Genomic DNA, 26,255 nt, shown 5'->3' with positions numbered 1-26,255 from the left:
CATCATTAAAAAGTTAATAAATACATTGATATAAAGGTATATACATAATACATTGATGCAGTTTTTATATTAAATATAAACATAAGAAAAAAATGGGAAAAAGAAAGGGGAGGGCAAAAATAAAAATCAAAGGGGAAAGAAACTTCTTTCTTTTTTAGAAAATATAAGGAGTAGGAATCATCACATGCTACCCTATCTAATAATTTACCTTGTCCAATCAAAAACACCGAAAAAACAAAAGAAGGAAAATCAATACCGAAGTAAAAGTAATGTCCTACTTGCCTGAATAGAACAATGCATCACCCTCACCAGATTATTCATTTTCATTCGTGGCTACACCGTCTACGCCATCATCTGGCCCAGCAGCGTCAGCACCTCCGTTCCCCTCTGCATCATCGGATTGCTCCAGTTTGATGAGCTCAAGGATACCGTCTTGCATTTCCTTTACGGCTTCATACTCCGATAGGCCGAGGCGGCGCTTGTTGCTGATATCATAAATTCCGTCAGGGCTGTCAGAGTGCTCACCAGCTGTTCCACGTACCTGCAGGTTATATTTTGCAGCAACCTCCTCAAGTTTAGCGCGATCAGCACCAAGTTTCGGTAATTTGATGTGCACACTTGCGCGGATCGTCGTGCCGAGGTTCGAGGGGCAGAACGTCAGGAAACCAAGTCGGTCATCACGAGAAAACTCCACCTTCTCTTCAATGGTGTTCACTGCCTTCACAAGACGGCCGAAGACCTCCTTCAAGTTCCCGCCCTTCTGCATGGAAATGATGCGCAGGTGGTCCTCTTCATTCACCCACACGAGGAATGTCTTGTCATTGTTATGGTAGATACCACGACCAGTTGGCCAATACTCGCATGCGCGGGCAGCTTGCAGGAAACGATCGCCCTCCTTGAAGAGGAAGTGGTCATCAATTAGCTGCTGTTGTGTTTCTTTCGTCATGCCAGAAAGCGGATAATAAGTACCTTGCAGATCATCTGTCATTGTGCTCAGTTGTTCCCGCACACGTGACTCCATTTCCTCGTACTGCTCCTTCGTTAGGCATGGGTTGAATGGGTAACCGGCGAGACTGCGGCCACAGCGCACACGGGTGGAAATAACATATTTACCTTCCGGATCAACGTCAACCAGCGTATTTAAGTCACCGAAGTCCTTTGGTGGTTGTTTGTCCGTTACCTTAAAGCCGTTGTGGTAATCCTCAATGACGGGATCGAAGAGGTCGGCAAACACAGTGTAGGCTTCTGCGTCTGGTGCATATAAACCAACACCGGAATCGAGGTTCTGTACACCAGATTGAATGACATCAAGTAAGGTAGCACCCAACTTCGTCTTCTTGTCCTTTAGCTTCTTGAAGACATCACTTGTCAGATGTTTCTTCAACAGCGAGTGGCAGTCCTTTGCAGCCTGCAGTTTCGCAAAGGCCTTTTCCAAATCATTATTTCCTGCCCCCGTTGGATCTGATGGAGAATTCTTTGAATCAGCTTTGGACGGCTTGTTCTTGGGTTTTGATGATCCGAAGCCCATATCTTTTTTGTTTCGTGTGCTCTGGTAGATGTTGTGAGTGCTTACTCAACACAAAAATTGCTGTCGGTAGTATGGTTTTTTTCTGGTTGTAAAACTGTTGCCTTTTTTTTTTGTTCGCTAGTGGTGGTTGCTATTCGTCTGTAGAAATGGGAGGAATACCAATTTGCCGATAATTAAGACGAGTGGATATAAATATACGTGCACTCACGGGAAAATTAATACAAGAAACAAAGAGTGAAGGGGAGTGTCATAGTTTGGTAGAAACAGGATTAGCCGTGCCCGTAACCTGCTCCACTCTCCCGGATGCCGAGGATACCATGTAGTGGGTGCTGCAGCCAACAACGCTTACAGAAAGACACATTTTACTTATGTTTTCTTGTGAGCATTTGCCAAAAAGTGTAGCAACACGGCCTCATATTTGTGTACCGCAAACTCGTACTTGATGGTAGGGCTTCATTTGGTTGTAGAGGTTATACCGTTCAATATAAAAGCAGGAAACGGCCGATTGAGTTGCCGCAACGTATACGATACCGGCGGCGCCACACCCTTTTGAGAACCGATATGGAATAACGTATCGCACTCCCGCGTGTGGTGAAGTTCAACAGAGCGGTTGATCCAGCGCATGAGAGCCTCCACCTTCGCAGCAGCGGTTGGGTATGCCCTCCTGTCGTGTTCGGGACAGAGTGAAAATATCGTTAGAGCGACTCGAGTGAATGCCTCAACAAAAATAAGAAAAGAAAGCTCGACGTTGTCGGAGACGTATCGTTGCACATTACAAGGTGACCGATCGACGTACTGATGTATTCCTCCCTTCGGTTTAATTTCGTTTGACCCTGAACCTCCTTTGGTCTTTTTACACTTGTTACTCGTTGTTTCTGACGGGATCTCCATCTGGATGCTACGGAACAAAGGTGTCATTAGGGAGTCTACAAAAGCGCGCCGAAGTAATGACTCTGTAATAAGGGTGGGGAAAACACCCATTGTAAAGAAAAGCCTCCTGAATTCTTTGTAAGGCATCCCAACCACATGGTCCAACGGAACTTTGTCATATTCTTGACCAATATTCAATGACTGTCTTAGCCGGAGCATCGCAAGAATCGGTTTCTTCGTCGAGTCATGCGATACCGTTGACCTCGTGGTGATGAATGTCGTTTTACCGTAGGCATTAAACAGTTGTCTTAGTGGACCTTCATTGAGCAGGAGGAGTTGCAGCGTCTCATCCCCTAGAATCTTCACTTCATCACCCTCCTGTTGCCTCCCATCGCCCCCACGAGCCTTCGCTGCCCCGCGCAGCAACTCCTTCGCATTCTTTATGCGACTGAGGAAATCTTCGTGCGCAGCGACCACCACCTCGCTATCATTTTCATCAAATAAACCATCGGCGAACCACTCGGGGCTTAACAACACACCCTCTTCACCTTGTTGCGTTGTCGGCTGCTGCTGCATGCTTCCCCTCCATCGATATAGCAGTACAAGCACTCGAGAAAAATAGGCTGGTTCCATTAGGGAGACGACGTGATGTCCATGTCTGCGGATACTCCACTCATACAAAAGCTCGAGGGCAATGCGCCAGTCACATAGATTCAAGTGAAGAACACTGTTGCCCTTTTGTCTTCTCGCATCTCTTGTTGGTGACCTCCCATCCCACGACGGAAACATTAAGGGAGCTGTGGGTGCAGAACACGTGGCAAAATAGCCAGCATGCGTAACCATCCGCCAAAAACCAATCAAGGAAAGTGAACGGGCTCCCCACAGATTACGGAGGTAGTGTTTGCATCTGGGTGAGCATGTTACAAACCCCATGTGTTGTCGTGTGAGGCGCCGAGCATAACGCATATAAATATCTAGAACTCGTCCAGCAGCCCTTCCTGTACGGTCGGTCAACTGCTGATCGCCCGAAGAAGTTTTCCAAGGTAACGCTTTAGCGCATGAAGTGCGTGATGTTCGTACCGTTTGTGTGGCCGGGGTCACATTTCCATCCAGATCACCAAGTGCTTCGTCGAATAGCCTTTTGACATGGCAATCATTACTAGCAGTCGTCGTCCCAGTTGCGGAAACTTTTGTGCTCTGGTAATCACTGCCTGCCCTATTTTCAACTTTCTTGTATCTGCGCAGAACACCCCTTTGCAACTCGGAGGTTGCTGCGAACTGCAGCAGCATATTAGTGTGGCCGTCATAATTAAAACTCGTCATCCCACCGTCATCTGCTCCGCCACGCAAGACGAGCATTGAGACTGTTTGATTGGACCCACTGCTAGCGAGAAATGCAATGTGTGGTGAGGCGCTCGAATGCAAAATTAATTTGCAAGCCACAAGATGCGTGCAACCAACCAAGCCAGGAGGAATGCCACTGGAGTTTCCGTGCCCATGCGGAGAAACTATCATTTTTATACCCTGTGAAGAGAGCAGCTGAAGTGCACCACTGCCTCCATCGGCGAAGAGTATTCCACTGCCGTCTGGCATGACTGCTGCAGCTGTTGAAGTTCCCAGGGACGAGCAGCGGATGTCATCGTCATCAAACGGAGTCGCCACACCACTTGAAATCCCACCAGCAACTGTAGAAACTTGCACTTCATCTTCGCAGACTTCTTCCCCTTGCTTACTCCTCTCCTTCTTGTCTCCTTCAGTCTCTACATGTGGATGAGCAGGTGCTGTGACACTGGTGAGTGGTGGAGGCTTTTTCATGATGTTCCCGCTGTCACCATCTTCCGCCCTAGCAGTTTGTGCGATCAGTCGAACAGCACGGTTTGGCTTGTCAACAAACAGCAGCCCGGCAGAACTCCAAAGTAATACTGCTGCACGTTGCAGTTGCGACGCAGTGTACCCGCCGTCACGGTAACCAGACACACCACCAATACCAGCAATGGTGCGGACCAGCGCCTTCTCAAGATCCACTTGCCTTATGGCATGGTTCCCCTCGTCACTCACAAACAGCACGGCACATTCTCGGGGTTTTCTTCCTTTTCCACCTTCCATATCGGCGCCCCAACAGAGTGAAGAAGGGGAGTTGAAGCGCGCTACCTGGAACGGCCCATCAGCAAACCCCTTAGAACCCCCAAGAAGTGGCACCGCACTCGCCACACAACCTTTTTGGTGCTGGCCTCGTGTCGACGCTTTCACACCGTCCACTTTGCCGTCATGCATACACTGCCCCCAGTAGCAACAAGCCGGTACAATACGAGCCCCTAATGACTCCGTATTAACTTCAACCGCCCAAATGGCATGGCCCGCGGCATCGGCAACTAAATATACATGAGACGGGTTATGTCTGTTGGTGAACTCCTGATCAGAAGCATTCGTTCCTCCAACTACCCTATTTTGGGGGGTGCTGTTATCATTGTCAACTGAACCGGTATCAACAGACTCATCCAGGGGCGATATGAGCCGGGAGGAACGGTCAGGTGACCGACCCCCGTCCACGTTATCGGTAGATTGTTCGGACATCAAAAAACTTCCCCTCTTCTCGTGTTGCGAAATGCTGTGCCCGCTTTCGTCCCGTACACATCCCGAAACGGTAGCAATGGGCAAGCAAACTCGACCACACGTTTGGGAGCCTCCTACAGTCTGCCGCACAACGTACAGCGACGTGGTGGTGTCACTGGCAGCCGAACTGGGACCAACAACCACGAGTAGGTGTTTATCATCAACTGGAAATGCCATAAGAGTACGGTTGGATCCGTCCTCCTGACAACGATGAACTGAACTGACTGGGGGTAAACTGAAGAGTGTCTTGCTAAAAAGCATGGTTCCTACGCTCTTCTTCTCCGCCGTTGAGGAGGAGGACGGAGATACATGTGGTGCCCCTGCAGGGTTTGTGTAGGAGGAAGATACATCAGTAGTTTCTACGCTCCTCACATCATGCGACTCCGCCGCTGGTAAAAGGGAGGTCATGCACAACACCGGATTGTGTGCGCTTTCCTAAACCCCCTTCCCCGCTCCCGTACAGGCGCCTACATTGCAAACCGTAAATACAAATAGGGGAGAACGGAAAAGAAGTTAACGATCAAAACTAGTGTTAAATGCTCAGTGATAAGAAACGCGTCCAGTTAAACGTTACAATCAACAGTTGCACTCACATTGTTTAGTGTATCATATATCAACACTCCCACAGTAGCAGGAGACCAAATGAAGAAATCCAGTTGCCTCCATATATATGAGTGGGAACACACCACCTTGGAGGCTAATCCTCCCTTTCATCTCCTTATTTTCTCAAAAAGGGGAAAAGAAGAGGGCGAGAACACCAGCAGTGGCGACACCTCCAAATTGTCGGTGCGGCAACACAAAAAAAAAGTCGGAGAGAAAGGCCGTTCCCACCAACAAATATAACCAAGTAAACAACACACATTCAATATCTGCAACTACAAGCCATGAAACCCCCCGAATGCGCACGCCCAACTGCGCGTGTGCATGGCGGATGGTAAAAAAAAAAAAGAATAATACAACACACGGTTCGCTGATTCTTCCGCGTTGTATCTCACGAAAGAACGCCCATCATGCCTTACGGAAATTTAAGTGGAGATCCCTTACAGCGTTTACTACATCTACATCTACATCACGCTTTAGCCGCTCCACGCAGTTACATATAACTTCACTCTTCGCAGCGCACGACTTATACCAATTCCAGTGCTCTGCTATAGTTCTCGCGAGCATCAAGCGTACGTTAGGTACATCATCCTCCGCGAGTAATGAAATTGTTGATACCCAGCGCTCACGCAACTCGTGGTGCCGGTTGTCGCCCGAACGAAAACTGTCAACTAATGGAACAAGGGAGGACAAGCAGCGAATAGCCACTATCCTCGAGGTAAACGGCAGGTTGTTTGCTAAATCAAACTCGTTGTCGAGAAGTTCAGACATCATGAAAGCCGCCATCTCTGGCCCATACGCCCCGGCAACCACTGCAAGTGTGTCTGCGGAGCGTGTACGAACAACATTGACCGGATCCCTCAATAGGGCACGTATGGTATTCAAGAGTGGCGTAAATTCCTCCCATGGCATTGCAGCGCAGAAGTGACGGAGAGCATCCACAGCAGCTTCACGCATACGCCAAATGGATGACTCACTCACGCAGCGCAGCTTTTCTGCAAGGCCCACCACAACACTTGTAGCGTGCGCCCTTAACTCCTCTGCTGTACGGTCTATAAACTCTTCCGTTGCGTGGTCCTCCATCCCCTTTTTATCTGCACCCACTACTGCCGCTTCCTCTGCTGCCGAACCCTTCGTAGTTTTCTTTGGACCACTGCTTCGTGCCGCAGCAGCGCTGTTCGTATGCTCAATGGGAATAGAGGGAGAAGAACCAGATAAGTTTATCGGAGCGTCAGCCTGCATATATTTGAGCAGGGTCTCAACTACTCGAGCCGAGTTCCGTGTGGCAGTTTCGGCTACAGTGAAATTTGTGTCGGTGAGCAACATCAGCAACTGCTGCCGCTGGTCCGACGAGTACATTTGCACAATCAAGGGCGATAGTAGTAAATGTAGTTGTTTTGCAACTGCCTCTCTAACTAGAGGTTCTTCATCCTTGGCAAGAAGGGAAACGCTAATACAAGCCCTGACAGCCACTTGCATAGGTACAATGTCTGGAGTAAACGCACCGAGTTGTTCAACAACAGCGGCACGCACCTCCTTCATTTCATCCCTACTGAGGCTCATAAACACTCCAACGAGATCCGATGGTCTCATACACAGACGAGAAAAGGCGGAAAGACAGTTCGCAGTGTAATATCTGACACGCCAACTACTGTCACTGCTTGCACTGATAAGCAAACTCTGCAGATGTTTTGTTGTTTCTGACCTTCCAATTTTTTCAGCTAGTGGGAGCAGCTGAGCAACATAGCTGTAGCGAACAGCGTCGCTACCATCCCTGGACATGCGCTTGCGCACGAGTGACAGTGTCATCTCCTTGAGGCTTACTTGGTGCGCTCCAGCCACTGAAATCCAAAAATGCATCGACTCAGCGCAAACCTGCCTCACAAATGTGCTCCCATCTCCAGCAAGATTGACGAACTGATTAAAATACTGTTTGACACTTTGTTCACTTGCACGGATGACGTTTTTGCGAGTTGCCAGTGCCCCAAGCAAAGAAGCTGCAACCGCCTTCGGCGAGCTCCACTCCGACATGTTCATCGACATGACAAGCGGTGCAAGGATCTCCTCAACAACTTCATCCTCCACAAACTGAACGATGTCCCGAAGAGAGGATGAGATCTGGCGCACGACCATGAGATCGGGAGAGCAACAAAGGCTCACAATGAGACCAATAAAGTACACAAACACATCCTTCTTAACAACACGCAAATGCTTTACTAAACCTGAGAGCACACTGGCTGTTGTGCAGCAGGAATCGCTGAAGGTCGAGACCAGTAACATTCCGGGAATCATTTCTTCCACGATCGCTTTTGTGTCCATGTCCTCTGCGTGTATCAAGCAATTCGCTAAGAACCCACGCCTACCGTCCGGTGTTCCGACGCAGTAAATGTGTTCCCTCATTACATTGTCTTTCCTTGTGTGCAGGACCACTTTTGGTAAGTTCGGTAATGTACCGCTCCGCAGGCTCCCGCCGCTCGTTGTTCGTGGGCCAAACGAAAACACAGGATTTGCTGACCGATGTCGGTTCTCCACAGTTTGTGATTGACCGCTGTGGCCGGATGAACAGCGGCTCATATCATTCCATGAATCTGAGGAAGGCGAGCCACCTGTCCAACTGGACACGGTTGGAACAACACCAAAAGCAGGGTTGGGTGATGAAAGTTCCCTGGAGCGCGACGAGGTGCTTGAATCCGAATGTAGAGGCGGTAGCAACCCGCCGCGCTCCACCTCTTCCGCTTCGTTTATCTCTGCACTACGGACAGGACTTGGGCTACCGGAGTTCATGGGAGTGTTTTATTTTATGTTTTCTTTATCTTGTATTTCCTCTTGAACGTCGTTGTGTGTGCTTGACGTTATTGGTCACACCTCCTTAAGGTGCTCAAATATACTGCAGTGGCCGAATATTTGCACACCTGTTTAAAATAGTGTCCCTCCTTCTTTCCTTGAAATAGCCACGTAGGGGGTGCTAGCGGGAGGGGGGTGGGGTCTCCCTGCCGGTCTGCAATATAAACAAAAAGAAAAAAAAAAAAGTAAGCGCCAACGGATATTATTCCCGAAGAAATTATTTCGACGAACAGCAACAAAACGGCGGTCTGGTCATATTTCCCTTCATCTGTCCACTATTGGTTTTTTGGTACTGCTTCCCTGCAAGCAGGATTAAGGAAGAGGGACAAAAGGGTGTGTGTGTGTGTGCGGGAGGGGGGGGATAAAGGACACACATACATACAACTTTATTTTACACACGGAGCAGCCGGCATCAACATATACATCACGTCCAATCGTTTAGCCGTTTGGACACCCCGGGTAGCACTCCCTCCTTTTTTTTCCTTTCAGTTTCTCTTTTCTCATCGTTTCTTATTTGTTTATTGTTCCTTTTGATGTTGTTGTTTTCCTGTCGGCCATAAAAGTTCAAGTTGCCCCAACTCCATTGGAAGTAAACGACGGCCACGAAACGAAAGAGAAAGGGTGCATGCAACCAAGTACCCAGGTATTTACAAAAAAAAAGGTGAACTTAAAAAACACGAAAAGAAATAAACACCAACTGCTATAAACAACTGAGTTTGGCTGCGGTACAAGAGGGCGCACCCGTGTGAATACACAAAAAAAAAAAGAAAGCGGGAAGAGAGAAAAAGAAACAAAAGAGCAAAACAGAAAACAAAAACAACCCCTCACGCACGTAACGGAGGTGTCGCGGATTTGATATGAGGCAGAACAATAAGAGGGGAAGCAGAGGGAGGGAGGGAGGGGCAAAGGAAAGAGCAAACGCAGGGAAATACAAAAAAAAACCGAGCAAAAAGTGGTTCAACGAAAGGAAAAAAAAGAGAGAGAGAGAACAAAGAGCAGAAAGTGTGGTTACACACATCTGAGTGAATTTAATATGTGCCACCAAGCCAGTGGGTGCGTGTTGTATTGTGGTCGTCACACCCCTTCGTAGTGTGGAGGAAGTGAACTTTGCACACAAGCGAGACATAACACACTTAAAGTAACTGCAACTGAGTGATTTTCTTTCGCACCCCATTGGTACCACTTTTCAACTCTCACTAACTTTTTCCCACACACACACACATACATACACACTTGAATGCACTGAAGTAGCACACAACAAACCTCTTCTTTCAGTACCCCTTTTCCTCTCGACCTCCTTTTCGTTAACCCTCTGAGCTTCTTCCTTTTAGTGTTCCCGCTGGTGCGAAAGAAACGAAGAGCAGAACAAAGTTTTCTCCCTTTTACAACAGGCGAGCAGATATGCGCAAAACAACAACAACAACAACAAACAAACATGCAAACATTGCTTCTACTTTCCCCTCAAGTGCCGTCTGCACGTCTAGTTCTAACTCTAAATTTTATTTACTTGGTTAACACTTTCCATCCGTCACTCATAATCTTTTGTAGCTTCTCTCTCTCCCCATTAACCCTAACCCCAAACTTTATTCTTAAGAGATGCCCGCCAGTTGCTTCTGCAGCTCAGCAATATCCGGTTGTGTTGTGGGTAACGGAGTGCAAAGGAACCGCGCGAGATCATCAATATTTACTCGGCCATCTTCATTGGTGTGAACCTCTGAGAGTAATTGTTTCACCTCCGCCTCCGGCATCTTCTCTCCGAGGGACGTGAGTAGCGTAATGAGCTCTGAAAGTTTTAATTGGCCCGAGTCGTTACCGTCAAATGCACGCAACGCTGTGCGCAGGTCGTCTTCGGTTGGACCATTATATGGTTTCTGCATGATTTCCACAAAAGATTGGTATGGGATCGGATCGGGGATGTCGTGCAGCAACTCATTGAACTCCGCTTCAGTGTAACGGCGACCCAAGCTGCGAATGATGTGTTTCACATCGGAGTGTGTTACGCTGCCAGAGCGGCGATCGTCAAAGAGATTCCACGTGTCGGTCCATTCCTTTGGAAATGACATGACCGTTAGAGGCGATTGCAATGCTCGTACTACTATCTGGTTTCTTCCTAATTGTTCCCTACTTGGGGTTTGAAATTTGATTTTTTTAAAAAATTAAATAGATAAATAAACCTTCAATTTTCTACTTTTCACCTTTCTTCAACTCTAAGCCGAGAAGAAGCCACCGTGTGGACGCTGAGCTGACTCCTACCGTTCTAACGTCATTGGAGTATAGGGAAGGAGGAAGACAAAATAATAATAATAATAATGCAGAGTGCGCATACAAATGCAACCGCGTGTGCGGACCGTAACAGAAAAGAAAACAACAGAACGGAGAAGCTACTGAAGTCATTAGTACAGTACGCTTCGGTAACGAGCGAGGTCTACGGTGTGAAGGTAGAGAGAGAGGGGAGAGATGTATATGTAGACAACTTTCTACTATTGTTGGTCGTGTTTTCTTTCCCTTATATTCACTTTCCACTCTAATGTGAAAGCCCCTTTCAATCCTTGAAAGTGACAATAACAATTTTTTCAAAAAAAAAAAAAGACGGTTGAATAACAGGTACAACAAGCAGCAGTCAGCCGCCCGGCTGTAGTATCATTACCTGTTTGCTTTTCGTGAATCTTTGAAAAGCGTTTCTCGCGTTGCCGCCACGGGTGATTCACTACGGAGGTGGGGGTTATGAGGGTGAAGCTTCCTCGTCAACGGAGTCATAGTCTTCACTGGTGACGGTTCGCCAGATTTCATGGCAGGACGTTGACTAATATTAGGTTGAGACCGTACACGCAAACTCGGTGATGCCCCAAGATTCACTATGGATGGCTTCCCTGAGGGAATGTACTCTTCACGAAGAGCCATTGGAGTGCGTGGTGCAGGAGACATTTTACGCATCGGGTGACGTGGTGGCGTCAGGGCGTGGGCATCGCCTCGAGAGGGCAAAGGGGATGGCGAGTTGTTTCTACTCGTGGTGGCACTTGCTGTCGCTGACCTTGAACGCACGGGGCGGCGGGTATTTGTTGTGCTCGCTACCGAGGCGTAATATTCGTTGATAAGCTCGGCAACATCCACGCCGTTGATAAGAAGACGTCTAGCGCTGTTTGTTTCTCCTTTACTACTCTTGTCGGTGACCTCCTCATTCCAACGTCGCAACGACTCCGCTATCTGTCCGTAAATCTTTGGCAGCTCGTGCACACACTGGCGACGTACGTTTTCTTCATACAGCAACTGCTTGGCCATGTTCACCTTTCTGCTGAGAAGGCGTTCGCGGCTGCCTTCTTGAATTGCCCGTTGTTGCTGGAGAATTTCATCCCGCCGTTGCAGCAACGGACCAAGCTCGTCTAGTATCCTCAGACGTGCATTAAGAGAGTCCAATTCAGCCCCTGCACGACGCTCAACGTGCTGAACCTCTTTAAGAAGCTCTTTCAAGTCCTCATTATTCACACGGGGTTTGAATTTGTACAGTAGTTGCTGCCAGACAGAACCGCTGTCACTATTGTTGATGCTGATGCTAGTGCTAAGGTTGAGTCCACCAGCCAACGCAGTGCCACTGATCCCCTTCATCCACTGCGAGTAATCTGGTGTCACACGGTATGCAGGATCATGGGTCCGATTGTAATAGTGCTGGTACGCATCAGTCAATTGATCTGTGACTCTGCGCACCAGGCACATCCTTTTCTGAAGCACAAAGCGTTGCAGCCGCTCTCGCATATTGACAGCATATGCAAGGATAGGCGCATAAGAGGGCACAGTAAAGAGTTTAAGAAGCGGTGCAGGCAAATGGTTGACAGGCCCACCGGCACCAGTGATGCTATTGGAAGCGCCAGCGTTGTAGCCACAACTTAGAACGGGCGAAACAGTCCTTTGACCTGGAGTCCCCTCCGAGAAATCGAAGTGTTTTCCCCCCTCCACTGGAAGCAGCACGGCCGGAGACACACATTCCTCTGGATGCTCGTAATCATATAGCAACTGATTTAAACGGGACATAAACTCTTGTTGTGATGGAACTGCACTTTCGTTATCCTTCGCAAATTGGGATATCCCTTCACCACCCTCTTCTTGTCCTCTTCCGCTGCGCCTCTCGCCCTTCTCAGTGGACTTAGTGTCCTCTAGCATGGCCCAGAGCTCGTCGATGCACTTCACCTCCCCTTCGCACTCATCAGCCATACGGGTATTCTGCGCAATGATCTTTCCATGAATTACGTGTGCTTCAGTATTTATGCGTTCTAACGACAAGTCCTGTCGCCGCCCAAAGCGCAAAACATCATCCACATCAACCGCGAAGATGGTTCCACGCGCTGAGGCTTCGCCTCGTTGGGCTCCAGCAGAGGAGCCTCCACTGCGGCAGCTCTCCTCTGTGTCGTTACCACTACCTTTGCCACCAACGTAGTTCAGTGGTGGAAATCCCTGTGACGTACGTAGTTGGTCAGGTATAGAATCTGAAAGAAGGTCAAACTCATCCCTCACGACAGAGCTTCTGCAGTCGGACGTGCCGATTGTGCATTGTGATGAGGAGATACCCGGGGTTTTCGCGTCAGAAGAGGTGGGTCGCACTGCGTTCATTAGGTTTTGGTTACCAAGCCCCGGAACCAGCGATGCGTGGCGGGATTGGTGCAACACTTTTCCGTGAACGTCAGTCGAAAGAAACTTTTCGGCATACTGTCTTCGCAGCTCTATTTGTTCTTGTGGTGGCAACTGTAACAAAGCGTGTTGCTTGTACAAAAAGCATAACTGTCCCAGTCTAACGTCAGCAAGGAAGTTCATGCGCTCTACCTCGCTTTCAAGAGTACGGTTAAGCTCCTGGTGGGTCATGTTCTGAGCCAGATGCCACAGTGCCGTCCAGGCTGAGTCTCGTTGATGTATTCCCTCTTGAGGGAGCGCCGACGGGTTCGGACTACTACGCTCCCGCTTCTGCCGCTGAAATTCATTGTGAAAAGAGGGTAAACGCGATGTGTTACGATCATCTGGTGTGTCTCCCCACTTTGCGGCCAGCATCGTTGTCGCGGTGACAAAAGATGGTAGAGTGACAGATTCACTCATCTCATCTATGGTAGCATCCGCGTACATTTTATTACGGAGAGGAGAGCCACTCCGCGAGCTAACATTGTAACACAGTTCCCCATTGTTAGACATATCTGGTGTGATAGCTCTCTTACGCAGTGGGGGTTGGTCATCCTCAGACTTTTCCGCCGACAAAGATGCAGATTGTTCCAAGATAGACTCAACAAGTTGAGACAACATTTTGCATTGAGGAGGTTCCTTCAACCGTACAGAGGCGAAAAACATTTCCCGAAAGAGTCGGTCGTTCTCCGCTGCGAGGGACATCTCCTCCGCCTCCTGCAGTCGAACAAAGTCATTCACATACACAAGTAAGCGACTTTCCACAAAACTGTTCCACTTATTTCGTCTGTCCACTTCAGCAACCCCAATACGGCTCCACACAGCAGATGTACGTTCCTCCGCCTGATTAAAAGCCTCTAAAACCTGCGAGGAAACATCAGATGCAGTTCGGCAAGAACCAAAAGAGGTACTAGACCCCTCAGTATCACGTTGCATCATCTCCAGAGCACTACAGTCACTGTACTTGCTTCACCCAGTGCGTACAGAAATCAACACTTATTAAAATATGTATGCATGTATATATATATATGAGTGTATGGATAATGAAGGTAGAAGAAGGGTATAACAAATATTTTTTTGAAACAAGCGGTTTCATTCAGTATAAGAAAAAAAAAGGAAGAGACCTCAAAACGATACTAAGAGAAAACAATAATAAATAATGTACTAAATAATGAAACAAAAAAAAAACAATAACATGTGATGCTCCTCAAAATTGGTATTAAACACACAACTTTTAACAATAAAAGGAGAAAGAGTATCGTAACGTACACGATCAATAGCCATCGCTCAAATATGTGACTCATAAATTAATTAATTAATAAACGAATACGCTCCGTCATCAGTTCAACGGTAGATGTATATTAACCGTTAAGATGTATACTCCTAAAGTCTTGAAGGAGTGTGTCGCATCTGCTCCAACTTCATAGCGGCATTTGCCTCCTCCATAAATCCATGATTCATCACGTGCTGCTTGAGAGGCGGAATCGGTACGTTGCGTCGCTCCTTAAGAACATTACCAAGAATCTTCTGCCTTGTCACTGAGAGAGAGTTCATCGTTTCACGAAAGTCGTCACACTTTGTGTACTCATCCGTACGCCAATGGTCTAATTCGTGAGTCAAATCAGTTGAAGAAGCCGCAGAGCGTAGCATTGGAATCAGATCCATAAGGGCATGATCCGCTTGCAATCGCGCTACCTCCTCCTCACCACACTCAATGACTTTTGCCATTTCGCCTTCATACTGCCGCTGACCAACTTGACCATATTTCACCTCATCGGTTACTATGCGGGCATATTCGGATAAAACACGTTCATTCGGTAGGAAGGGTTCGATCTTAACACCGTTACGTGGATGAAGAGGAAAGCTGCGCACATTGTCATCTACCATTATGACACGATTCAATGGTCTGCCAAGCATTGGAAGGTATTTCATGTAATTATGCCCTTGTAACGTTTGAGTTCGGGAAAGGGCATAGAAGTTAACATTCTTGGTGGAGATTCCACCACGTGCCTCTACGCGGAGTTCATCAATATTGTAAAATGATCGTGGGAGTTGTAACACCTGCACCTCCAGTGCATCCATAACAGCTGAGCAGTAGGATGCGGTACCAGCCGTCCAGAACACAACTTCGTACAGTTCACGTACCTCCGCGAGAAATTCCTTCGCATGTGGACGCAGGAAGAAACTGAAGGAGACAGAATCCGACCCCTCATTCCGCATCCCCACAGTATGAATCAGTGTTTCATCAATATCAAGCACCAGTGTGGGTTTTCCCGTATCACGAGGTTGTTGAGGTGGAAGGGGAAGTGACCAAATGGGTGGATACTCCTGAAAGAGTCCATACGATGTAATAAGCTGTAATTGCTGAAACAGTGGTTTGGAACTGTTGCGTGAAAAGCGTGTCGTCCTCACCATATTTCAATGAGTTCCAGTTGGGTATACGTGTAAAAGTAATAACAACTTCTCTGTGGGTTTATCCTTTTATTAAATTGTTTGGGATCCTTTCAATAATTTTTTCCTGAGGAATATAACCTTCGACAAGTTCAGCCGTATATTATGACGTTGGAAACCTAATCAACCAAATTTTGTCTTGTTACTGTTGGGAATTACTCGTCAAACACAAAAGCTTTCCTTCCTTTTGTTTGTTTCAAAATGAGAAATGGTAAGAAAGAATTAAAAGAAAAAGAGTGAAATGGATTACGATTGAAATGGGAGCGCAAGTGCAGCACTTTCTATAATGAGCACACACATATCACGCAACAAACATACAGAGAGTAAAAACACTCATAATTGTTAGATGTGGTAAAGAAACGATGCGACTTGAATGAATTTAAGCGTTGTTGCATAATTAAACAGTCAAGCATATCCTCACACACTAGACACACCTTCCCATTATAGTGACAAACCAACAGCAGTTCCTAGGACTCAACATAAAGTGGTGAGACCAAGAGTCGCATCATCCATATTATTATTATTATTATTATTATTATTATCCCTCCTCCACTTCCTCCTTTTCTCTTTCCTGACATTCCCTTGTCATCATCAATATCAGCACCACCACTCATGCGAGAGGTTAATGGCATTAGCGATAGAAAAACTAGGGGACAGGTTACGGAGTATATTGCACACAGCAAATATACATACACATATATATGTATATATATAAGCACTTACATCAGCCACCTGTTGAATAACGATACATATCACATTGAAATGTTGCTGAGAACAGGATGGAGATAAACGAAGCACTAAACCGTCGCTGTACTCCTGTTGTTAGAAAGACATAACGGAGTGTAATAACATGCTATGATATCAAATGCTAGTAGCGAAACTATGAAAAAAAGAAAACAAGGAGAGAAGCACATGTATTGATAAACATTTATATGCATCATGTTAAATCTTCACTCCGGTTAAAGTGGAGGTAACATTGACAAAGGGATTAATGAAAAGCACATACAAATATATGTGCTTCTCTGTTTGTTATTGTGTAACGTGCTCCATCCTCCTCTACCTTCTTCAGGCAGAAAGGGAAAAATATAAAAGAAAATTATTAAAAAGAAAAAGAAAAGTAAACTATTCGAAACAAGAGTGTAATGGGAAACAACAATAGGCAAAATAAAGGCAAACTACCCGCTAGTTCACACACACAAAAAAAACAACAAGAGCATTACCTTTCCTTTGCTTTGCCTTCACGCACTGTACTTGCTTCACCCAGTGCGTACAGAAATCAACACTTATTAAAATATGTATGCATGTATATATATATATATATGAGTGTATGGATAATGAAGGTAGAAGAAGGGTATAACAAATATTTTTTTGAAACAAGCGGTTTCATTCAGTATAAGAAAAAAAAAGGAAGAGACCTCAAAACGATACGAAGAGAAAACAATAATAAATAATGTACTAAATAATGAAATAAAAAAAAACAATAACATGTGATGCTCCTCAAAATTGGTATTAAACACACAACTTTTAACAATAAAAGGAGAAAGAGTATCGTAACGTACACGATCAATAGCCATCGCTCAAATATGTGACTCATAAATTAATTAATTAATAAACGAATACGCTCCGTCATCAGTTCAACGGTAGATGTATATTAACCGTTAAGATGTATACTCCTAAAGTCTTGAAGGAGTGTGTCGCATCTGCTCCAACTTCATAGCGGCATTTGCCTCCTCCATAAATCCATGATTCATCACGTGCTGCTTGAGAGGCGGAATCGGTACGTTGCGTCGCTCCTTAAGAACATTACCAAGAATCTTCTGCCTTGTCACTGAGAGAGAGTTCATCGTTTCACGAAAGTCGTCACACTTTGTGTACTCATCCGTACGCCAATGGTCTAATTCGTGAGTCAAATCAGTTGAAGAAGCCGCAGAGCGTAGCATTGGAATCAGATCCATAAGGGCATGATCCGCTTGCAATCGCGCTACCTCCTCCTCACCACGCTCAATGACTTTTGCCATTTCGCCTTCATACTGCCGCTGACCAACTTGACCATATTTCACCTCATCGGTTACTACGCGGGCATATTCGGATAAAACACGTTCATTCGGTAGGAAGGGTTCGATCTTAACACCGTTACGTGGATGAAGAGGAAAGCTGCGTACATCACTGTCGATCACTATGACACGATTCAATGGTCTGCCAAGCATTGGAAGGTATTTCATGTAATTATGCCCTTGTAACGTTTGAGTTCGGGAAAGGGCATAGAAGTTAACATTCTTGGTGGAGATTCCACCACGTGCCTCTACGCGGAGTTCATCAATATTGTAAAATGATCGTGGGAGTTGTAACACCTGCACCTCCAGTGCATCCATAACAGCTGAGCAGTAGGATGCGGTACCAGCCGTCCAGAACACAACTTCGTACAGTTCACGTACCTCCGCGAGAAATTCCTTCGCATGTGGACGCAGGAAGAAACTGAAGGAGACAGAATCCGACCCCTCATTCCGCATCCCCACAGTATGAATCAGTGTTTCATCAATATCAAGCACCAGTGTGGGTTTTCCCGTATCACGAGGTTGTTGAGGTGGAAGGGGAAGTGACCAAATGGGTGGATACTCCTGAAAGAGTCCATACGATGTAATAAGCTGTAATTGCTGAAACAGTGGTTTGGAACTGTTGCGTGAAAAGCGTGTCGTCCTCACCATATTTCAATGAGTTCCAGTTGGGTATACGTGTAAAAGTAATAACAACTTCTCTGTGGGTTTATCCTTTTATTAAATTGTTTGGGATCCTTTCAATAATTTTTTCCTGAGGAATATAACCTTCGACAAGTTCAGCCGTATATTATGACGTTGGAAACCTAATCAACCAAATTTTGTCTTGTTACTGTTGGGAATTACTCGTCAAACACAAAAGCTTTCCTTCCTTTTGTTTGTTTCAAAATGAGAAATGGTAAGAAAGAATTAAAAGAAAAAGAGTGAAATGGATTACGATTGAAATGGGAGCGCAAGTGCAGCACTTTCTATAATGAGCACACACATATCACGCAACAAACATACAGAGAGTAAAAACACTCATAATTGTTAGATGTGGTAAAGAAACGATGCGACTTGAATGAATTTAAGCGTTGTTGCATAATTAAACAGTCAAGCATATCCTCACACACTAGACACACCTTCCCATTATAGTGACAAACCAACAGCAGTTCCTAGGACTCAACATAAAGTGGTGAGACCAAGAGTCGCATCATCCATATTATTATTATTATTATTATTATTATATATCCCTCCTCCACTTCCTCCTTTTCTCTTTCCTGACATTCCCTTGTCATCATCAATATCAGCACCACCACTCATGCGAGAGGTTAATGGCATTAGCGATAGAAAAACTAGGGGACAGGTTACGGAGAATATATATGTACAAATATACATACACATATATATGTATATATATAAGCACTTACATCAGCCACCTGTTGAATAACGATACATATCACATTGAAATGTTGCTGAGAACAGGATGGAGATAAACGAAGCACTAAACCGTCGCTGTACTCCTGTTGTTAGAAAGACATAACGGAGTGTAATAACATGCTATGATATCAAATGCTAGTAGCGAAACTATGAAAAAAAGAAAACAAGGAGAGAAGCACATGTATTGATAAACATTTATATGCATCATGTTAAATCTTCACTCCGGTTAAAGTGGAGGTAACATTGACAAAGGGATTAATGAAAAGCACATACAAATATATGTGCTTCTCTGTTTGTTATTGTGTAACGTGCTCCATCCTCCTCTACCTTCTTCAGGCAGAAAGGGAAAAATATAAAAGAAAATTATTAAAAAGAAAAAGAAAAGTAAACTATTCGAAACAAGAGTGTAATGGGAAACAACAATAGGCAAAATAAAGGCAAACTACCCGCTAGTTCACACACACAAAAAAAACAACAAGAGCATTACTTTTTCTTTGCTTGGAGGTAGAGTTAATGTATCGTTGTGCTGTGTGTTCGGTGTTACTTAATCAAGCCTCGATTGTCTTCGGCTCAATCACTGTAATGACGTCGGGTAGCACCTCATCTTCCTCTATCATACTCTGTGGGCGCATGATTTTAACATTTACGCCAATGGTGCCTGCACGCAAGTGGCAATGACGGGTGGCCGTGTCAACGAAGTGTTTGTGAGCAGTACCCGACTTAATCATGTAGCCGTCACGGAATGTCATACTCTTCGCGCGCTGGCCCTTGATCTTTCCGCCAATTGTCACCTCACAGCCCTTTGCGCCGGATTCCATCACGTAACGGATGATGCCCATGGCCGCACGGCGCACTTGAAGGTTGCTGAGAAGCTTGAAACGCAGGGATTCGGCCTGCGCCATTGCGGACAGTCCACGCACCTCCACGCGCTCGGCGAACAGCTGCAGTTTGCCTTCCTTGTAGTTAAACCGCTGCTGAAGGCAAGCCGTTAGCTCACGGATGCGGCGGCCCTTCTCACCGAGGACTTCGCGGGTCTTTGTGGAGCGGATGACAATCTCCGTGCGAGTGGGAGTAACACGATGTTCAACGCCAGCGAAACCGTCGTCAGCCAACTCGCGCTTTAAGAACTCGAAGAGCTCGGCGTAGAAGACACCATCGCGCACCATCATGCGCTTCTTAGAGAGCGGACCCATTTTTATTGTAGTATGCCTACCTGTTTCTTCGCATTGGGTGTATGAGCGTAAACAAATAGGAGGGTGCAATGAGTAGTTGTAGGGGTATTCGCACACACGCGCAATTGGGAAGTAAAAGAGTGTGAGTACAGAAGTGGTGTACGAAAATAAAAACATACGAGGCCACACCGTCTCTGGTACACGCCGACTTTTTGAAGGCTCCTTCCCCTCTCCTTACCTCCCAACTCGCAAATATTTATGCCACCCATGCACCTTGCGTCTGTACCTTTTTGAGTTCCAGTTCGTGTTCTAAAACACGTACAGTAAAAGTTAAAGATAAAACGAAGGGGCCCAGTGTTTACTGCTCCTAATTCGGCACGTGAATGCGGTAGTAAGAGATGACTTGTTAAGGAACCTCCATAGGGCATACTTTGCTCTTCTCATATGAACGTTTAATTGAATCTAAAAAACATGCATATACATAAATGCAGCCGTTCGCAAAAAAAAAAAAATGCCGATCGTGGTATGCGGCCCGTCTTCTGTGACGTCGCCGCCTGATATGCGAAAACTGAAGGTAAAAATGAATAATACCTGTAATTAGGAGAGTGAGTTATTGGCATTTCACCCTCTCCCTTCCACCTTATTTTTCTTTTAAAGAAACGTCATGCTGAATTCATCCCCCTCAAAAATAAAAATAAAATTGGCGTCCAGTGCGCTAATTTCCCCCTGTTAACAGGCATCGATGTGTCATTAATGGTTTGGCACATCTGAACCCAACCTCGGGCATTCAGCACTTCCATCACGTACCACCATTGGTGGATGCGGTTACATCCACTTACCTCGCCGCCGCAAAACAAATATGTCAACCACAGTTTTCCCAATAACCGCACAGTTACTCACAGTGCACTGCACTGCGCCGACCTAGTCCGAACCCCAAACAACGAATGCGCACCAATATTAAATAGTGAAGGGCATCATCAATTCGACATCACGCTGATGATTTCTTATCATCAGGGCAGTAAACCATGCAAGCCCTTAGTTTACTCAATATAGAGGTAACGCTAGCCTCAACATCCTCGGCAGGTTCAGCTGCAGAAGGTGTTGCGATGGTTGCGGTAGTGGAACTCGAAGTGGAGTTTCCCCATCGCCACCACTTCTTTTCGCTCGCACCCGCATCACTGACTCCGTCCCCCGCACTATTTCTTTGTTTCATCTTCTCACCAGCGGTTCCCCATCCCGCTGAGATCTCACCGACATTAGTCCTACGCGACTCGCTAGTTGTATCGGTCCACCGCGCGTCCCCCACTGACCATCGACCAACGTTACCATCTGGTGACGCGGAAGAGTTCTGCTGTCGCCATCGATCACTAACGCCTTGCGGTGTCTCATTCTTTTCCTTTAATTCGAGTGACTTCACCTGTTCCTCGATTGTAGGTTGATCCTCCATATCTGGAAACGTTGGGTGCCACCGGCGGAGAACATTCATGGGGTCACAATCATATATCTTGTTTCCAACTCTCTCATTTACAGCGTTGTGAAATTCACAGAGATATCGGTTGAGTGCCAACTTATCCGTGACGACGGGTGGATTCTGGTGAAAGTAACGTCGCATGTGGTATGCACAATGGCTGCAAGCATACGCGTGGGACCAGCCGTGTAAAAAGTTGCGGAATGCCTCCTGTTGTGTGGGTGTAGGGTTGTACGGAAACACAGCGGCAGCACTGTGGAGTATAATCCAGCCTGCCTTACCCAGTTCTCGGGGCGTCGGACACTCACCGGGAATCTTCTGCAACGGCTCCTGTTTCGACATGTTGAGTCAGGAAAGTTCCTACGATAAAGTATCTTTTCTCGTTGTTTGTTTTCCCTCCCTCTTGTCCTTTTTCGTTTCAGCAGATTTCAGTAAACTAAATTCAAAGATATATATATTTTTTTATTTATGGGGGGGGGGGGGGAAAGTATCTATTGCAACAGGAACAACAGGTATTTGCGGGTCACGGACAAATACCGTGCGGTTGATAGAATCGATTAAGGAAGAGATGGAAAGTTCCAGAAAAGCACAGGTGGAAGGGTTACCGGTGGCCGTTAGACACTGTGGCGGCAGGCAGAAAAACACTGATCCCAACTTCCCTTTCTTCCGATTTGCAATGGGATACTTCTTTACTCTGACGACACAAAAAGGAGAGGAGAAGCCGCAGCTGTTCCGCCAATCTTCTTTGGTGGAAGATGTCGGTACACACTCACAAATTTCAACGCAACAAAAGTTCACACTTGCCAACTCCACCGAAACAGCTTGAATCCGACCCCATTTTCCTCCCTCCTCCACTTCCCTTGCCACCCCTCGCCACACACACACGCCCACACCGACGTCCAAGAGGAGAGCAAAACAGCGAAAGAGTAAAACGAATAAAATATGTGACCTGACGTAGCGCTTGCTCACGTCAAGAGATTATCACTACTACATGGCTCTCATTTTGGCCATAAGTGCCTCCAGCGACTCCCCGCTATCCGCGGCAACAAACTCGTCTTCCCTTGGGGCATTCCCCTCCGCTTTACCGCCGGCGCCATACGCGTATTCCACACCACCTGTGTCTCCCTTTGTGTTTACGGAAAGATCATCTTTCCCGTGTTCTTCAACTACTATTCCCCACTCTTTCGCTGATGCTGCTGCCCTTGCTTTTGCCGCCTCGCGTTCCTTCGCCTCCCGCTCGGTGCGATGTTTGGCAGCGTTGTGTAGGGGATGGGCTGCGTCACCCAACCTCGCCTTCCGTTCCGCGTACTCCCGCTGCTTCTCAACGCAGGTGGCGTTGCGGCAGTCGGGATTCGCTTTAATTGTAACAGAGGGGAAATAATCTCTCACTGCGTCATATCCAATGTATTCACTAACAGTTCCAAAATTCAGCAGGTACTTTAGGGCGTTCTGTGCGAGAAACCCCGCTACGATGCCCATCGTGGTTGGAAGAGACGCAGCGCAAACGCCCTCACGCTTGGCCTCTGGCATTCCTGTCGCCACGACAAGGGGTGGACAGCACTCGTAGCAGGGTGTCACACCGGGAAGGAGTAGCTGGATGTGACCACTCACCGCATTTTCTGCAACACCGCTTTCCATCCACGGAATGTTGAACAGTAAACAAGCGTAATTGACCGTTAGGCGGGCTTGGAAGTTATCAACACAACACAGCAGTAAATCTACCGGAGTGCTGGGCTTTACACCACCGTTCTTTGTTAACGCATCAGCGAAGTCCTGCCAGTGTTCCGCTGCTGTAATACTGAAGTCGAAAGGCACAATTTCGGTGTCTGGGTTGATTCCTTCCAGTGTTTGTTTTGCCGCCGCCACCTTTGACATCCCCTGCTGCTCGGGCCTGTAAAAGAGCCGGTTCATATTGGCGAGCTCCACTTTATCGTAGTCAAACAAAAGGATTTTCGCAATACCACAACGCGTGAGCATCTCTGCTACGACACTGCCAACACCCCCAGCGCCGATTATTGCAACGGATTTTTGGCGGATGGCCTCGTAATTCTCCACAACACCCATCCGCTGAAGTGCCATGAGCCGGCTATACGGGTTGTCATCACGCACTGTAGCATCCAAAACCTGCCGCTTGCCCCTATCCTGACTCATAATGACACTCCCCTCTTCTTGCTTCACTTTTTTTTTGCCTTTACGCTGAGGTTACTGACACGTATATATGATATGTATTAATATTTATGTATATATGTATGAGTGTATTAATTCCCTTTATTTTTTCTCTTCCCTTTCGTTCATTAGACAATCAGGAAAAGGCTGGGAGGAAGGTGAAGGGCCGGTCACGCGAATAGTGTAAAAGACAGATCAGTGACACTGCTGAAACGGCATAGGAGTACAATACAAACATAAGTGAACACGTGTGCATATACCTCTATCTGCTCGCACATTTATGCGCTTGTGACACGAAGTGAATGTTATTTTTAAATGCATTCAACCCACTAGAACGGGCATGTGGGCACTAATACCATTCGCTGCGCAACAACAAAGGAGGCAAGGGGACTCCCATAATTTACGTGTCTCCCACATTTCTCACCACTGTCAATATCACCGCCTTCGCCTCTCATTGAGTCGCTCGTCACTGCGCTTCGAGGGAAGATATATAAAGAGAAGGCTATCAATCTTAGTAACTCTGTGTTTGGGGGACAACAAGCACTGAGGCGCAACTATCAAGGAAGCGCTGCAGATCCTCATCATCTTCATCCAAGTCATCTTCACACCGGCCCTCGTCCAACTCCAGCACATAAGCGTTAAAATCCAAAGGGTACCGTGCGTCGAGTGGAAGCTGCCTGCTTCCCATGGGAGGCAATTTCGACTGTTCATCGTGATTGAGTTGAAAGGAGCTGCGTCTTTCCGGCGTCAGTGTGCTCCAAGTTGTCGATTCGTGCCCGCGCTGTTCGATGGGTTGGGGACCAAAATTATCGGTACACGGTACCCTCTCACTGAGTGAAAAGGGCAACGCAGAAGACCTTTCAGACGTCACGTTGTCACGAGAGCGCTTATAGTTAGTATGTTCCGAACCAACGGAGTTGCCTACCTGAAATGTTGACCTCACCATCATCATGTTACCGTCGATCACAACTCCCGAGGGGGGAGGGTCATACGATGGAGCTGACTGCGCTGAAATCACAGGGGACCCCACAGAATAACCTGAAGTAAGTGGAGCAGGTGTTGGGCTAGCCAATGTCTGCGGGTTGAGTCCACCGCCTGTACCCACTTGGTTTGTACCAAAATGCAAACCCGTCGGCAATGGGGCAGATGTTACCCCATTGACTGCGGTTGTTGCACTTGCTACCGGGGTTTCAGCACAGCCGAGACATGGATCTGCTTGAGGAAGCCCAACAGATCCACGCGGCGACGCTATGTTAGTCAAATCGCGACTATCTCTGTGACTTGTTGCTGTGGAGGCAACCGAGCGGCGACCACCATCTGTCGGCGCGTCGAAACTATCCGCGGATGATGGCCAAATGTCGATTGCGGGAATGTACACCGCGTATCTTATTCGGAGAGAACTGCTTATGGGTGCCATGCCTCGATTATACAAATCGGGTGCCGTAGTATCTATCACGGTATCCATTGAGACCGTTGGAGCACCTCCAGCCTTCAGGGACTGAGCTTCTTGCATTGTAAGTGTTTCCACGAAGAGGGGAACGCCCCCCATGGCAGAGCGCAGGCGGATCATCATACCAAGTTGATCGGCCAAGAGACAAATATGCTTGAGGGGTTTAAGTTCTGCGTATTTGCCGGGTAATAACGAATATCCATCATCATTACCTTCTGTTGCTCGGTGTATCCGGCGCATAAAAAGTAAATCCCCCTGTCGAACTAGCACCTTCGAGTCAACTTCGTGTCCGGCGGCCTCCGAACAATTCATCACCAGAAGCTCAAGATGTGTATCATGTGGTTGAACAACAATGAATTGCGATCCTGGTAGGTGCCGCAAGAAGTGACCCCACGTTTTCGCAGACGCACACGCGTCAAAAACATACCTTTCAGGGTTAACATACGCCCGCTCCAGTTTCTCTCGCACTAGCGGCAACATAAACACCTTTACAATTCCATCCCCACAAACGCATTCCCACTGCATCACATCCTTAGAAATACCATCACCGTCTCTAGAGCTATACTGAACACTAATCAAGTGAAGGCCCTGCGGTTGCCGCAACACTGTGGCAAGTAACGCTCTACTCAAAACAGGAACATGATGTTCCATGTTGTTAACTTCTGCTGAAGAGTCCTTCCCCGCCTCTAAAATACCATCGACCGCAAATGAGTCCGCAGTAGCATCCCCTTTGTCATAACGATACTCATGGAAATGTTCCGTGCCAACACTAGCAACTAAATACAAGGTACTGTTTGGCCCCACCGTGCGAAGAACCAACACATTATCAAGTGGTTGGAAAAACAGCACCACCCCTTGTTTTGTCGTGGCTTGAAGTAGATTAATGAAAGGACGGAGAAAATCTCCAGTTGCCGTGAACTTTAGAAGCATTTCCCCCTCCTTCCTGTATGCGAGCACGCCT

The 26,255-nt window shown here is 46.8% G+C and overlaps 16 protein-coding genes across 16 annotated transcripts, besides 13 other annotated features; 2 read left to right on the top strand and 14 right to left on the bottom strand.

The window, feature by feature from the left end:
- Positions 1 to 313: 313 nt before the first annotated feature.
- Tb09.160.4560 (arginine kinase) lies at positions 314 to 1,528 on the bottom strand (the record flags this gene model as incomplete). Its single annotated transcript, XM_821905.1, has 1 exon — positions 314 to 1,528. One exon carries the CDS (start codon positions 1,526 to 1,528, stop codon positions 314 to 316), a length of 1,215 nt encoding a protein of 404 aa, XP_826998.1.
- A 453-nt stretch (positions 1,529 to 1,981) lies between these two features.
- On the bottom strand, positions 1,982 to 5,419 carry Tb09.160.4550 (hypothetical protein, conserved; the record flags this gene model as incomplete). Its single annotated transcript, XM_821904.1, has 1 exon — positions 1,982 to 5,419. The coding sequence occupies one exon, from the start codon at positions 5,417 to 5,419 to the stop codon at positions 1,982 to 1,984; it is 3,438 nt and encodes a 1,145-aa protein (XP_826997.1).
- A 600-nt stretch (positions 5,420 to 6,019) lies between these two features.
- Positions 6,020 to 8,395, bottom strand: Tb09.160.4540 (protein phosphatase 2A regulatory subunit, putative; the record flags this gene model as incomplete). The annotated part of the gene is made up of 1 exon (XM_821903.1): positions 6,020 to 8,395. One exon carries the CDS (start codon positions 8,393 to 8,395, stop codon positions 6,020 to 6,022), a length of 2,376 nt encoding a protein of 791 aa, XP_826996.1.
- A 760-nt stretch (positions 8,396 to 9,155) lies between these two features.
- On the bottom strand, positions 9,156 to 9,629 carry Tb09.160.4530 (hypothetical protein, unlikely; the record flags this gene model as incomplete). Its single annotated transcript, XM_821902.1, has 1 exon — positions 9,156 to 9,629. The coding sequence occupies one exon, from the start codon at positions 9,627 to 9,629 to the stop codon at positions 9,156 to 9,158; it is 474 nt and encodes a 157-aa protein (XP_826995.1).
- Positions 9,211 to 9,275: a sequence feature (T-rich).
- Positions 9,630 to 9,663: 34 nt separating the features above from the next.
- Positions 9,664 to 9,688: a microsatellite.
- Positions 9,689 to 9,864: 176 nt separating this feature from the next.
- Positions 9,865 to 9,884: a microsatellite.
- A 160-nt stretch (positions 9,885 to 10,044) lies between these two features.
- Tb09.160.4520 (calmodulin, putative) lies at positions 10,045 to 10,518 on the bottom strand (the record flags this gene model as incomplete). Its single annotated transcript, XM_821901.1, has 1 exon — positions 10,045 to 10,518. One exon carries the CDS (start codon positions 10,516 to 10,518, stop codon positions 10,045 to 10,047), a length of 474 nt encoding a protein of 157 aa, XP_826994.1.
- Positions 10,519 to 10,597: 79 nt separating this feature from the next.
- Positions 10,598 to 10,628: a sequence feature (AT_rich).
- An 11-nt stretch (positions 10,629 to 10,639) lies between these two features.
- Positions 10,640 to 10,849, bottom strand: Tb09.160.4510 (hypothetical protein, unlikely; the record flags this gene model as incomplete). Its single annotated transcript, XM_821900.1, has 1 exon — positions 10,640 to 10,849. One exon carries the CDS (start codon positions 10,847 to 10,849, stop codon positions 10,640 to 10,642), a length of 210 nt encoding a protein of 69 aa, XP_826993.1.
- A 249-nt stretch (positions 10,850 to 11,098) lies between these two features.
- On the bottom strand, positions 11,099 to 14,053 carry Tb09.160.4500 (hypothetical protein, conserved; the record flags this gene model as incomplete). Its single annotated transcript, XM_821899.1, has 1 exon — positions 11,099 to 14,053. The coding sequence occupies one exon, from the start codon at positions 14,051 to 14,053 to the stop codon at positions 11,099 to 11,101; it is 2,955 nt and encodes a 984-aa protein (XP_826992.1).
- Positions 14,054 to 14,416: 363 nt separating this feature from the next.
- Positions 14,417 to 14,437: a sequence feature (AT_rich).
- Positions 14,438 to 14,497: 60 nt separating this feature from the next.
- Positions 14,498 to 15,529, bottom strand: Tb09.160.4480 (hypothetical protein, conserved; the record flags this gene model as incomplete). Its single annotated transcript, XM_821898.1, has 1 exon — positions 14,498 to 15,529. One exon carries the CDS (start codon positions 15,527 to 15,529, stop codon positions 14,498 to 14,500), a length of 1,032 nt encoding a protein of 343 aa, XP_826991.1.
- A 548-nt stretch (positions 15,530 to 16,077) lies between these two features.
- Positions 16,078 to 16,107: a microsatellite.
- Positions 16,108 to 16,248: 141 nt separating this feature from the next.
- Positions 16,249 to 16,279: a microsatellite.
- Positions 16,280 to 16,856: 577 nt separating this feature from the next.
- Positions 16,857 to 16,886: a microsatellite.
- A 271-nt stretch (positions 16,887 to 17,157) lies between these two features.
- Positions 17,158 to 17,178: a sequence feature (AT_rich).
- Positions 17,179 to 17,238: 60 nt separating this feature from the next.
- Positions 17,239 to 18,270, bottom strand: Tb09.160.4460 (hypothetical protein, conserved; the record flags this gene model as incomplete). The annotated part of the gene is made up of 1 exon (XM_821897.1): positions 17,239 to 18,270. The coding sequence occupies one exon, from the start codon at positions 18,268 to 18,270 to the stop codon at positions 17,239 to 17,241; it is 1,032 nt and encodes a 343-aa protein (XP_826990.1).
- Positions 18,271 to 18,818: 548 nt separating this feature from the next.
- Positions 18,819 to 18,845: a microsatellite.
- A 129-nt stretch (positions 18,846 to 18,974) lies between these two features.
- Positions 18,975 to 19,019: a microsatellite.
- A 567-nt stretch (positions 19,020 to 19,586) lies between these two features.
- Positions 19,587 to 20,387, bottom strand: Tb09.160.4450 (40S ribosomal protein S3, putative; the record flags this gene model as incomplete). Its single annotated transcript, XM_821896.1, has 1 exon — positions 19,587 to 20,387. One exon carries the CDS (start codon positions 20,385 to 20,387, stop codon positions 19,587 to 19,589), a length of 801 nt encoding a protein of 266 aa, XP_826989.1.
- Positions 20,388 to 21,198: 811 nt separating this feature from the next.
- Tb09.160.4440 (hypothetical protein, conserved) lies at positions 21,199 to 22,020 on the bottom strand (the record flags this gene model as incomplete). The annotated part of the gene is made up of 1 exon (XM_821895.1): positions 21,199 to 22,020. The coding sequence occupies one exon, from the start codon at positions 22,018 to 22,020 to the stop codon at positions 21,199 to 21,201; it is 822 nt and encodes a 273-aa protein (XP_826988.1).
- A 106-nt stretch (positions 22,021 to 22,126) lies between these two features.
- Positions 22,127 to 22,148: a sequence feature (AT_rich).
- Positions 22,149 to 22,246: 98 nt separating this feature from the next.
- On the top strand, positions 22,247 to 22,504 carry Tb09.v1.0230 (hypothetical protein, unlikely; the record flags this gene model as incomplete). The annotated part of the gene is made up of 1 exon (XM_821894.1): positions 22,247 to 22,504. One exon carries the CDS (start codon positions 22,247 to 22,249, stop codon positions 22,502 to 22,504), a length of 258 nt encoding a protein of 85 aa, XP_826987.1.
- A 161-nt stretch (positions 22,505 to 22,665) lies between these two features.
- Positions 22,666 to 23,829, bottom strand: Tb09.160.4430 (NAD/FAD dependent dehydrogenase, putative; the record flags this gene model as incomplete). Its single annotated transcript, XM_821893.1, has 1 exon — positions 22,666 to 23,829. One exon carries the CDS (start codon positions 23,827 to 23,829, stop codon positions 22,666 to 22,668), a length of 1,164 nt encoding a protein of 387 aa, XP_826986.1.
- A 59-nt stretch (positions 23,830 to 23,888) lies between these two features.
- Positions 23,889 to 23,937: a microsatellite.
- Tb09.160.4420 (hypothetical protein, unlikely) lies at positions 23,916 to 24,026 on the top strand (the record flags this gene model as incomplete). The annotated part of the gene is made up of 1 exon (XM_024642666.1): positions 23,916 to 24,026. The coding sequence occupies one exon, from the start codon at positions 23,916 to 23,918 to the stop codon at positions 24,024 to 24,026; it is 111 nt and encodes a 36-aa protein (XP_024498453.1).
- A 147-nt stretch (positions 24,027 to 24,173) lies between these two features.
- Positions 24,174 to 24,299, bottom strand: Tb09.160.4410 (hypothetical protein, unlikely; the record flags this gene model as incomplete). The annotated part of the gene is made up of 1 exon (XM_024642665.1): positions 24,174 to 24,299. One exon carries the CDS (start codon positions 24,297 to 24,299, stop codon positions 24,174 to 24,176), a length of 126 nt encoding a protein of 41 aa, XP_024498452.1.
- A 56-nt stretch (positions 24,300 to 24,355) lies between these two features.
- On the bottom strand, positions 24,356 to 26,224 carry Tb09.160.4400 (hypothetical protein, conserved; the record flags this gene model as incomplete). The annotated part of the gene is made up of 1 exon (XM_821890.1): positions 24,356 to 26,224. The coding sequence occupies one exon, from the start codon at positions 26,222 to 26,224 to the stop codon at positions 24,356 to 24,358; it is 1,869 nt and encodes a 622-aa protein (XP_826983.1).
- Positions 26,225 to 26,255: the final 31 nt, after the last annotated feature.

The sequence above is a fragment of the Trypanosoma brucei genome, chromosome 9 (assembly GCF_000002445.2).
Source record: "Trypanosoma brucei brucei TREU927 chromosome 9, whole genome shotgun sequence".
In the NCBI taxonomy this organism is placed as follows: Eukaryota; Euglenozoa; class Kinetoplastea; order Trypanosomatida; family Trypanosomatidae; genus Trypanosoma; species Trypanosoma brucei.
The sequence above is the reverse complement of the archived record's forward strand: the minus strand, read 5'-3'. Positions and strand labels throughout refer to the sequence as shown.